The sequence below is a fragment of the Spermophilus citellus genome (genome assembly GCF_964194105.1).
Source record: "Spermophilus citellus genome assembly, chromosome: 2".
Lineage (NCBI taxonomy): Eukaryota > Metazoa > Chordata > Mammalia > Rodentia > Sciuridae > Spermophilus > Spermophilus citellus.
In genome coordinates, this window is record NC_138183.1 from 33,570,348 (window position 1) to 33,582,937 (window position 12,590).

At 45.4% G+C, this 12,590-nt stretch overlaps 1 protein-coding gene across 1 annotated transcript in view; it reads right to left on the reverse strand.

Annotated features, from left to right (window-relative positions):
• Positions 1-337: 337 nt before the first annotated feature.
• COL15A1 (collagen type XV alpha 1 chain) overlaps positions 338-12,590 on the reverse strand; it is a 111,283-nt gene continuing 99,030 nt past the window's right edge. The window contains exons 34-40 of the mRNA XM_081282446.1: positions 10,523-10,587; positions 9,252-9,380; positions 9,061-9,120; positions 8,257-8,316; positions 3,799-3,984; positions 2,410-2,525; positions 338-1,468 (exon numbers count right to left, since the gene is read on the reverse strand). Of these exons, the coding sequence (XP_081138572.1) occupies positions 1,255-1,468; positions 2,410-2,525; positions 3,799-3,984; positions 8,257-8,316; positions 9,061-9,120; positions 9,252-9,380; positions 10,523-10,587 (830 nt within the window). The 3' untranslated portion in view covers positions 338-1,254. The remainder of the gene's footprint in view (positions 1,469-2,409; positions 2,526-3,798; positions 3,985-8,256; positions 8,317-9,060; positions 9,121-9,251; positions 9,381-10,522; positions 10,588-12,590) is intronic.

Consider the following 12,590-nt stretch of genomic DNA (forward strand, 5'->3'; position numbering starts at 1 on the left):
AAATGGGACCTCTCATAAGTCTGATATGTAGTAACTGCAGCCAATATTGTGCCTGCCTCATCCCAATCTCCTTGTGACAGAGGCCGCCATGTCCACAGTCACACACTGGGACTGGGGCAGAATCACAGCCCATCCTGTTTCCCACTCTGAGGCTCTTCTGCCTCCAGCCCCACAAGTGGGAGACAACAGGCAGGGACAGAGGAGCATGATGGGAAGATCTTCAGTTCTCTGATCACCGCCTGAGGGCTAGCACAAGGGGCAGTGATAGGATTAGCAAATCCACCCCAGGTCACTTCTGCATCAGTGGTGAAGAATAAAAGGAAGTAGGGAGAAAAAGTCAAACAGAAAAAAAGTGCCTGGAAAAGATGTTTTATGTTCACTTACATGGAAAAAAAAGTCAAAGTATACAGCACGAAGTTGTACATTTCTCAGAAAGTTCATCTCTGTGAACCTGTTTGTTTCAGCTGTAGTTATAACTCAAGAACTGCCAAAAAGAAGTCGTAAAACCAGTGGTGGGGGACGGGGAGGAAGGACACCAAGGGAAAGGTAGTAATTATGTGCTATTTCTTTTCTAGATTCAGATAATTTAGAGCTTCAACTTTTCCAGCAAGTCAGAGTTATATAAACAGATGCCATACTAAAATGTGATTGGGTAAAAATATAAAATTCCTACAGCACGATGGCAATAATATTATAGGGAAAAATCCATTAAAATTTGATACTATAAGAAAATACAACAGGAGCATTTGAGCCAGTTCTGTTTCTTTGTATGAACAGCAGTTGCAAATGATGGATGTAAATGAAATAATAAAGCATTCAGTTTGCATATAACTTAGAAAGGGGTAACATTTCTAAACACTACTAACTTTGTAAGAAAACATGAAGGACATCTTACACTCAACAACCATAGTTAAAAGAGGACATGATTTCCTGAAGGTTGCAGTGGGCAAATGCCCCAGCCTCTGGCTTTCACCCTGCTCTTAACATTTGTTGGGATTGTATTTACACTGCACGGAGTTCATTGCAGAATCTAGCACCAATATATGGATCAGATTTTTGTCTTTGATCAGAGTCCTTTCTGTCTTCCATTTTGAGTGTATTGAGGTACGTTTTCTTTGGTTGCTGTTGTGAACAAATGTGTAATTTAAAAAAAAAGACCTGTAATATTTACAACATTTAAACATTTTTGATTTCAGTGTCAACTCTTCACATAAGAAAAACTGGAAAACTCTTTTAAGAATCACTGAAAGGTCACTACTTCCTAGCGTCTGTCATGAAACTGTTTTCGATACACAGAACGATGAGCCTATTAGCACAGCTATATGCTTTCTGGTCCAGAATCTTCCCAGTGCTCAGTGGGGAGGCGAATCCTGTGACTGCCATGTCCGCAGTTCGCCATGCTTCACAGTATTTATCCACAAGACGGACGCCATGGGTGTTGGAGCCGTGCCAAACGACCTTCTGGGGCCTAAAACGTAATTTTGTCATGTTACTTTTTCACTGACATGTCTTCGTAAGCAAGTTAGCATACGTCTAGTGAATGGCCTCAAAGTCCTTAGCCTTCCGTGGTCACCTCTCCATCTCCTCATGATACTTTCTTACCTTCTGAACACACTCTAATCCAGTTGTACCCAGCTTTTGTGAAATGAATCTGAACCACTGCTCACGAGGACCCTTTGTCTAGAGTAGCCTTGCTTTCATTTTTAGACCAGTGACTCCTTCTCATCTTTCAAAGCCCAGTGATGCCTCCTCTTACAGGAGGCATTCTCGGATTCTTACTCTTAAGTGAAAATGAATGCTTCCTCTATGTTCTTATCATCATATCTGTCTTTCCAGTTTATAGTCACAATAATCCCTCTACAAGCATAGTGTAGTCTTGAGACTGTCTTCCCTTGCAGACTGGGAGCCCTGGAAAAGGGGCCATGTATGTTTATTACTGTGCCTTCCAGACCTGGCAGGCCCTGATATAGAGGAGACACTGAGGAAAGCCTGGCTGAGTTGCTCTATTCTGAAAAGCACACATAGTTCGCACAGACTGACTGTAATTCACAGTACAGAGTTATAAGATCCCCAAGAATGACATCACTTATCACATTCTAAGTGCCCACTGCATGAGGTGTTTGCACACACATTCATTTTATCTGCACAACAGTCCTATGGTATAGATATGGCTATCTTGTCCATCTGACAGGCTCAGCGAGCAGCAGCACTATGCCCATGGTCTTGGATTGAGGTACTGGACCCAGGTCTTCTGGCTCCAAGGACAGGGCCTTCTCCACAACCCTCAGCTGTCTCACTGTGGCTTGACCTTGGCAATAACCCAGGGGGACAGTTAATAAAGGCATCCTACCATTAGAATGCTGCCTAACATGTCTGTGGTACCACATAACAGGGCCCATCCCCGCTTACCAAGAAGGATCAGTCATCACGTCCCGACCATCAAAGGAGTATATTGGAACATGTGCATTGAACTGACCTCCTTGGCCAGAAAAAATTGAGTCCCAGTTATTAAAAAGTACTTGGCCCTATGAAGAAAAATGGCACATTAGAAGCATGAAACATACCATTGACTTGCAAATGGACTAGTTTTCACTCATTCTTCAAAGTCCACATACCACTTCACACTGAGGTCCTTACCCCAATCCCAGAATCTAGACGGAGTAGGAACTCAAAAATGTATGCAGTTTGATTTTTACAATTCATCCTTGGACCCTTCTGGGTCTATTGTCCTATTTCATGAGGCAATTTCTCTTATTATATGTGTGTGAAAATCTCTTCCTCAACAAAAGTCTGGCTTACGGATTTATTTTATTGTTATTTTAAAATTTGTATGCATATGTACTGAGCTTTGAATTTGGGCCAGGCTTTCGGGGGAGATATCTGGGGGCTTCCACTGAAGGTGATGTGGAGAGGAATCTCAGTCCTCTTCCTGAATGGAAGAGCCTGGACTAGTGGACTGACTGAAGAATTCCAGTCACCCCAGCAGGGAAGGTGGTGGAAGAGGACCTGGGTCAGCAGACATGGAGGTTCCACATGGAAGTTCCCAGCCTCCAGGCTCCAAAATGGAAAACTGGGGCTACATGGACCAAAGTGTCTTGAAGAACTGTGGAGAGCCAGTTAGTCATCAGGATGTGTATGAGCAGCAACAGAGCTGCAGCCTCAGAGGAGTCAGCTATCTCCATGGAATAATTCAGGGATCCTACGAGGTCCTTCTTGCCAGCAAATGGGGTGGTGAAAGATCTGCCAGGGTTTGACAGCCTAGGTGCTCAGACAGCACCAAACCAGGGCTTAGGACAAAGTGCCTTTGCCTTGGAACCAGTGTCCCCATCTGTGCTCTGGAAGTACTCATCAGATGCCTTAAGAAGCATCCCTGGTTGGAACCAAGAGCCCCAAGCACAGGAGTCGAGGAGGCTGACTGTAGTTCCCAGTGACTTCCAACAAACTACTTTCTTCCTCTGAGCCTCAGTTTTCTCATCTGACAAACTGGGAAAGAGCAATGCCCATTTTCATTATTATTCAGATAACAGATACAAAGTGCTTTATAAACCAACCAACAAAAACTATTTAAATGAGGAGGTTCTTCTTCTTCTTCCTGTCTGCCCTAAGAGCCACAGACCATTCAAGCAGGAAGGAACACTGTAAATATGAGTTAAACTGAGGTCCAGAGAGGGGACTGTCCACAGACAATCGGTAAAAGAAATGGGCTTTGAACCATGATTGATGTCATGGGATGGCAACTGCCTTGGTCCCTCTGGAGACCGCTGGATCCATAGGCAGCAGGACAGTGCTGATTTTTACCTTGAGGTTCACTATGGGAAGGCTGTATCTCTCTGCTTTCCTTACAACCGTGGAGAGATCTTGCAAGTGGGAAGATAAGAACGCTCGGAAGGTGGACAACAATCCTGCAGCTCTGGCCTGCTGGAAGCACTGAAAATCAGCCCGAATGTCCCCAGAAAATGGCATGTTCAGAGCAACCAAATGCAGCTGGAAAAAAAGAGAGAGAGAGAGAGAGAGAGAGAGAGAGAGAGGAAGGACAGGCAGTTAGAGTTTCAGGCAAACTCCAAGTCCATGGCCAGCTCTGGTCCTGAAGACCACAGCCTTCTTCAGATGGGAAGTAAGTCCCAGGTCAAAGGTCGTCCCAGTCTCTCTCTGCCCGACAGGGCAATCACAATCAGCTGGACAGTCAAGGAGGCTGACTGTAGTTCCCAGGGAAGGAGAGCCAGGGCCTCCAGAGCAGTCTGTTTCCACCCTCTGAACAGCCGTCTGGGCTGGAAATGTTTTCCTTAAACGAGAAAAGAAACCCCAAAGTCGCTCAAACCAATTAAAGCACTCCTGAGATCTGCATCCAACCTGTGGACCACATGTTTGAGAGCTCTGTGTTCACCCCAGCTCAGTCTTCAACAGGGACTCTAACGTGGCCTTGGTCCTGGACCCTAGAGCTTCCTGCTACCTGCCCATCCTTCCTTCTCCTGGGTAGGCCTGGAGTGGACCACATGAAGGCCAGGGGAAAGGCACTGAGAAGGGAAGGATGCGACTTTATACTAAGACTGATTAGCTTGGATGGAACCTTCTGGAAAGTAGGGGTCATATAGCAATTCCAGCCTTACATCCTTGCCACCTTGTTCAACAGCCAAAAATAAAGCCCTTCTGTAGCCTCCCACACTTCCTCTGCCCAAACTCAGCATCCTCACCTGCCCTCTCTCCCAGCCCTTTCTGCCAAACCCTCCGGAATACATTCCATGATCAAGGAACATTCGTCCCCCGCTAGCTCTTCAGTCTCCTATAGGGACTAACTTTCATCTCAGCACCGTAGAGCTGGGAAGGGCTGGTGCAGAACTGGGGCTCAAATCATCAAAGAAGGGGAATGCTTTTCAATACCATAAGTCAAGGGAAACAGGCCCCATGAGGGGGCAGGAGGGGGCTGGTGTTTCTCTCCCCGTCTCTGTGCTACCTTTCAGTTCTGAACAAAGCTTCTGCATGTCCCAGCAACCCGTGTCACCAGCTGGCCTTCTAGTGCTTTTCAAGCTGCCAGCTGGCCCTGAGCTACAGCATCCAGAAGGCCCACACAATCCTTGCCCTTCTCTGGACATTTCCCTCCGATTGCCACCACTCTCCCCTGCCACTTCCCCACTCTGCTTCTGGGTACTCCTCCCTGCTCTGCCTTCACCACCATGCTAGATGGGGGTCCACCCCCACTGGACCCCAGTGGTAAAGGAGGCTTTCCCAGCCAGTCTCCCAGAAGGAGCATTTAATGCTGTACATACCCAACCATTAGGATGGGGAAGGGGCTTCAACAAGGTGCCCATCATGATCACTTCTGGGTCACCAGACTTCAAACCTCACCCCACACACAGCTTGGCGCTCAGATGCCCTCGCCATCTGGCTAGACTGTCTTTCTTATTCTCTGGAGCCCAAGGCGAGGGCACTGTGGTCTCATCACATTACTGTTTGTAAATGAAGTGTTCCCCTCAAAGCTCCTGTGTTCATGCAGGAGTGGTCAGAGGTGAAGTGACTGGATTATGAGAGCTGTGACCAAATCAATCCATCCTAGTGGACTGATGGGGTGGCAACTGTAGGCAGGTGGAGCATGATTGGAAGAGGCTGGGCTCTGAGGATGTGCCCGGAGGGTGCATCTTCCCTGTGGGTTATCTCTCCCTCCCTCCCTCCCTCCCTCCCTCTCTCTCTCTCTCTCTCTCTCTCTCTCTCCTCCCACCACCCCTCTCTTCCCTCAGACCAGGAGCTAAGCAATCTTCCTCTGCTGGGCCATTCCCTATGAGGTACTGCCTCCCTGGGGCCCAGAATCACGGAGTCTATGGACTGAGACCTCTGAAACTGTGAGTCTCAAATAAGCTTTTCCTCCTCTAAGTTGTTCTGTTGAGTATTTTGGTCACAGTGACAAAAACAGCTGTCTACAACGCATCACCTTCTCCCCAGAGGGCTTCTGGTGCTACATCAAAGGGCAGTCCCAAGAGGCTTTGATGGAGGAAGTCTTCCCTCTTACCAAGGGCCACCTAAGAAAGGTGCAGGACAGGTGCAGGACTTCTCTGTCTTCTTCTACCTCTAAACCCTCCTTCTCCTCTGTCATTAAGGAGACACACTGAAAGAGGTCTGGCGTTATGGTCATTTGTGAATGGTGGGGCTGGGGGCTTGTGCCCACCTGTATGTGTTTATCTAATTGCTGGAACATTTTTGTAATGAATCCTTTTCACCTTTGTGTACACAACCATGTTACAACAATAAAAAATGTCATGACTATTTTGTGGGTAGGTGTAGTTTTGGCAAAATTATAGGTAATTTACTATTTTGCTCATCCTTTCTAGAAATCGTCAACATTTACAACAATAAATATGCATAACTTTTGAAGTGACAAAATACTATCTCAAAAATCCATTAATCACTGCCCTAACTTTTTGGAGGCTCTCTGAAGGGTTACATGTGCTCCCTTCTCTCTCCCCTCACCTCTCATTTAACATTCAATCAACTAGGATCACTTTGGTTATGGAAATGCTTTGCTTTTCTAAATTTGAAGGACACCCTCTGGTTCTTTCTATGTGCCTTCTGCATCCTCTGATTCTGATGGCTACTCCCTGGCTGGGCCTCCTTTCTCTCTGGCCATGGCTTTTCAGTTTCCTTCTCATATTTCTTCCTTTGATTTCTTTTTGGTCTTGGACTATATAGCCTAAGTCCTTTTCACTGTCTGGCTTCTCTTTCAGGAGCCCTACATCCCATAATGGTTGCTAAAGTTCTACTGAGGACTTTCAAGTCTTGGACCAGGTCCTACTGCGGATTTCAGACCTTCATATCCCACTCCCTCTTGGTCATCTCTACTTGGGGTGTCCTGTCAGCACCTCACCGTATTTCTTCAAGTGCATTCCTCCCTGGTGATAGTGGCCCTGCAGGAAGCAGTTTTCTGGTGTCTTTCAAGTCCCTGCCTGGTCTTTGACACTGCCCCACTAAAAGCAGTGGTGTGGGGCCTTTGACCTCATTTTCCTGGCCACTTTTGATTGGACTGAGAATGGTAGGTTGACCCAAGAGAGACCACAGAGACTATCTCTCCCAAGACTCTGAATGGAGTCATGTGGCATTGGACATTGCAACCAGAAGATCAAAAGACTTGGAGCAACGACAAATGTCGCAGCAACCCAGAGCTGCATGCAAGCTCATGCAACTTTTGTCTATGTATTGGAGAGGGCTGGAGGGGAGGTGGGGAAGGACTCTTGCAGAAGAGGTCAGTGGAGAAAGTAAAGCAGATTGAACAGCAGGAACAAGAGTCCCCAGGTCTGGTTATACTTCCTGCAAGAGAGTTCCATGACTCTCCTATAGGATGAACCACGTCAGGTACCCATGTTCTTATAAGGCAGAGAGTACCAAAAATTAAATAAGTGTTTATGACAATCATTGAATAAATGAAAGTGGATGCTAGCCAAGGAATAGAGCGAGGGTTTCTCATCCTAGCAGTGCCAGTGGTCCCTGGGAAGGGACCTAGGAGCACCTAATTATTCATGCAGAAACCTGGGCCTCGTTCCTGATCTCTCCCATCTTCACTGCACCTCGTCCAATTGGTGACCACACTAGTCACTCCTGCCTCCTTCATGTTTCTCTGGCCTGCCCACTCTCCCACATGTTCACTGTCGTGACCCCCATTCAGAAAATACGGGAGCCACATAAATGGTCTTTGAATGCCATTTCCTATCCTCTCTGGTCCATTTGCATAATGTAACCAGGGTAATTTCTGAAATGCCGATCTTATCATTCCCCTTTCCTGCTTTAAATCCATCACTAGTTCCCCACTGCTACAGAAAAAAAGTCAAAGTCCTTATCTTGGCTTGCAGGCCTTTGATGACTAGCTCTCAGCCGACTACAGACTAACTTCTCCCTTTTCTGCTTTGAACTCTTTTTATTCCTTTGGCCAGACCAAAATACTTGCAATTATAGGAATGCATAGCACTTTCCCTGACTCCCTCTGTTGCATCTTTCCTGGAATTCCCACTCTTTCCCCCACTGGACTTGCTCCTGAACTCTACAGTCCTTTAAATCTTATTTTAATGGTCATCTCCTCTAGGTGGACATGTTTGACCTTCCTTGTAACTCCAGCATCTTGTATTTGCCTCACCCAAACAAACTCCTACACTGTATTGTAATTGTGTCTATTTTATTTGCCTCTCTTGCTGGTCTAGAAACTTCTTGATAGTAAAAATTATGTACTAAGCCCAGGCCTAGCACAATGTAGACAATCAGTATTTGAACTGTACTTACAGCAGGATTCTCATAATTGGCACTTAAAATAGGGTTCAGTGGAGGCTGGAGCTGATATGGCTGTTACATAAAAGAGGAAAACAAACAGTTCAGAGTATGCATTCAATCTATTCTTCAGAGTACAGTGAGGTGCAAGTTCAATGTTTCTTGGGAAGATACTTTAAAGAGCCTGACTTTGTCTTTAACTGGCTCTTAACTGAGAGTATCATGGTCAAATAAAAAAAAGTCATCCTCAGAAAAGTAGAGGATGCCCTCAAGACTTTTTAAAAGAGCACTGAGCCGAGGAAGCAGAGGACCCATGCTTAATAGCCAATAGGTTCACTTAGTAGAGCAAGTCACATCTTCAAAGCCTCATCATCTGCAAAGTGAAGATGGCAGTAGTTGCCTCATGGGAATGCAACAGGGCTTAAAAATGAATCATGTCAGTTACTCATGTTATTGTAAGGCAGACAGTATAAAAAATTAAATAAGTGATTGTTTACGCCCATCAATGAATAAATGAAAGCTTATGTCAATCACTGAATGCCTAGCCAATTCAATAACTGAGTAAACCAAAGCTAAGAGAGGGGAGGCCTTTGCCCAGAAAGATGCAGCTGCTTGGCAGGAACAGCAGGTCTCCAGCCAGTTCTCCCTGCACAACAGAACATGAGAACATTCTGTTGGCACCTGGTAACTTCTGGGTTTCCACCAGATGCTAAAGCATGCTCGGCTGGCTGTTTAGAGTTTGGAGAGCTGGATACTAAGGGGGACTTGGGAACTGCTGATGAATGCAGAGGCAAGCAGCAAGGCACAGAAGCTACTCACATTGCTGGAAAGTGCTGGGGGTGGAGGGCTGTCGGCAGGAATGGGGATCAGTTCTCCCAGCTGAAAGGAAAAGAGTACATTGAAAATGAAACATAATTAGAAACTGCCTATCTTTGAATCAGAAAAACAGTATTTAGAGGAGTAGATTATTATTATTAGAGGGTATTTGTTAAAGGCATTTTAAGAATTACCTGTAATTTTTTCCAACCATCTCGGACACGAATGAAAAACTCTGCGCTGTCCCTCAGATAGATGAATGTCCCTTCTATGACCAAATGTGCTTTCTGCAGCATGTCATTCATGTTGCTGAACGCAGTGACCTGTCAGATCATTTTAAATTCCAAACACTGCTGTTATCATTAGAATGTGGCATTAAATATTAAAATGTTATCATTAAACAGTGGACAATTTGAGAGACCGCCCCCCCCCCTTTTTTTGTACTGGGGATTGAACTCAGGAGTACTTGACCATGGAGCCACATCCCCAGTCCTGTTTTGTATTTTATTTAGAGACAGGGTCTCACTGAGTTGCTTGGTGCCTTGCTTTTGCTGAGGCTGGCTTTGAACTCACAATCCTCCTGTCTTAGCCTCCTGAGCCACTGGGATTACAGGCATGCACCACCATGCCCAGCTAAACTGACCTCTTTATAAAGCCAAACAGGAGCCATTCCTTGAATTCAATACAAAGGCGACTGTACCATATAGAAATCTACAGCTTCACTAATAACTGATAGGCATTCTTTTTGATTAAAAAACATGTATTACTTTGAAACCCAAATTATAATAAATGAAATATGACACAGAAGATAATATTCTGAGTACAAAGATATAACAGAGTTGTCTCTGTTGTTGGGTTTGGGCATTAGCAAAATTGTCAGTGAGTTTAGCCATTTCCACTTGTTTTCATGCTTCTTGATGGCACTAGCATTAGTAAATGGTGTCCTTCCATGCTACTCCTTAATGACTTTCAAATTTACTTTCCTTTGTAATAAGAAATACAAGCAAGTGGGGGATTACACTTAGGTCTCAGTTTTTTCCCTAGCTTAGTAGTCACAATATCAAATACATGATAGAAAACAGGGCTGGATGGGCTGGAGTTTTAAGTCAGTGACAGAGCACTTGCCCAGCACATTTGAGGCACTGGGTTTGATCCTCAGCACCACATTAAAAAAAAAAAGTTAAAAAAGAAAACAGGGGATGGTGATTTTTCTGTCTCAAAAATTGCCACAGATTAGACAGCCATTTAGCATATCTTGAAGCAAACTTTGAAGCTGCAAAATAATCTAGCCATTGGAATTTCATTCATCTGAACAGATACCAAATTACCCTCTATTGTTTGTGGAATTGCACCAATTCTAAGGCCATGGAGTCGTTAATTCCAAAATAAAAGGAACGCCAGCCCCCTGAGCAGTGTAAACCCATCCAAAGTGGAATGATGATGACACACTGATAATGATACAGACCAAGTTTCTGGATCCTGGAAGCCCTGGCTGTCCTGGAGGGCCAGGCGGACCTGGAAGGGCCACAGCTAAAACAAAGCAGAAAAGAGAAGTAATAAAAAACACACTCTCTGAAAAATGGCCCAGGGGTCTGCTCATCACCTGCAATCAGTGTTCACAGCCCTCTCCAGTGCCACAAGATGCCCCATCTTGCAACTGTGTCCTGGTGCTCTGGACCCTGCATGTAACAGGTTTGATTGGTTTGGGGAAGACCTGAGAGTCTTCACTGTCACCCTGGTTTAAGCCATGCCTAGGACTCTTCAGGGTTATACATCCTTTTGTTGTTACTTGTAAAAGCCAGTTTAAGTTGAATGATTTGTCATTTGCATCCAAAAATATCCTGATTCATACAACGTATTTCACCCAAGAGACATGCACATGACCTCTAAATAGAGGAAGTGGGCTCAGAAAGAGGAAGCGAGGGGCTAGGCTATGGGAAGAGGCCAGGTACTGCAGTAACAGGAGCCTGGGCCTTGGGGCCAAGAGACAGAGACCAAGCCCCGGGTTGGGTCGTCATTTCCCAGCTGTGCAGCACTGCGCAAACAGCAAGCCACCGCCCCACTCCTCCCCCCCACCCCTCCCTCGCTGCTTCCTCAACTCTGCGACATAAACAGGCATCTCTTCTTCACTGGGTTCTGGCAAGAACAAGAGGCAACACAAGACTAGAAATGTGCTTTGTAGATTATGTAGCATTAGACCGGATTCTTAGCTTTTGAAGAGTCACAGTGCCTTAAAAGTCAGATCAAGGCTACTCCCCTCTTCCTCAAAAAAAAAAAAAAAAGCGTGGGTGCACACGTGCATTTTTACTTGCAGGGTGTGCGCGCGCACACACACACACACACACACACACAATTGTACAAAAAATGTTAGTGGGATGAAAAATTCCTAAGGCACATCCTCGAGCAGTACTTTGAATCAGGTTCCTTGCTTACAACGAAGAGAACCAAGGCTAAGGAGTCCATAATTCTGCAACCAAAAAGCCCTTGTTTTAGGCCAATATAAAGTTATTTCAGCTATTCCTTTGTTCTTCAACCTCTCTAAGCCCGGGTCAGCTCCTCACACCTATTGCCCCAAATTGCAAAACCCTTGGCAGAGTTAAGGATGTTTTTGCAAGTTCAAGTAAAATTATTGTATACAATGTTTCAAGTTATTGCAAGCAAGCCCTCCGTTTCAATATAGAACTTGAACATCCAGACAAGTGTCTAGAGCAGAGGTCAGAGGGAAACTTGGATCTGGATCCCAACCAAGCCTCCTACTAGTATGCATGACCTTGAGCAAGTAAGTTTCTTCTCTGAGCTTCAGTATCTTTATCCATGGAATGAAATTTATAATATCCATCCCATCTTCCTCTAGGGTTTCTGGCAAGATTACATGGGATAATGACTATGCAAGTGTATTCAAAAAACTTTTTTAGATGTCGATGGACCTTTATTTATTTGTTTGTTTGTTTATTTTATTTATTTATATGCACTGCTAAGAATCAAACCCAGTGCCTCACACATGCTAGGCAGGTCCTCTGCCACTGAGCCACAACTTCAGCCCCTGAAAGTGTATTTTAAACTGTGACTTGCTATAAATTAGGAGAGGGGCAGTCCTTGTTCAGTGCAGCAAGGTGTCTTGGGGTCCACTGGGGTGATACTCTGTGGACAACAGACTGCATCCCACACTCCTTTGCCTCCACCTCCTGCAGCTCCTGTTCATCCCTCAAGGCTGTGTGAAAACCCTCTGGTTTTATCCACACAGTACCTTCTTTGCAGGACCAATGTCCTTGTCACCTTCTCTGGAGGTCCCCCCCCTTTACCTCCTCCAGAAAAACCTACAGTCTCATGATTCTACCTCCTGGCCACAGGTGATTGGTTCATGATTGGCTCCTAGCTCAGGACGGGCCAATCAGAATCCTTCCCTGGGACTTGCCCCACCCTGGAACTTTTCAAACTAGAAAAAGGTCAAGATTTCTAGCTGACACTGGAAGCTCTTAGTTGTCAGTGACCCTGTTTCCCTCGGCTCAGAGGATGTGGTCTGTGGTGAGGCG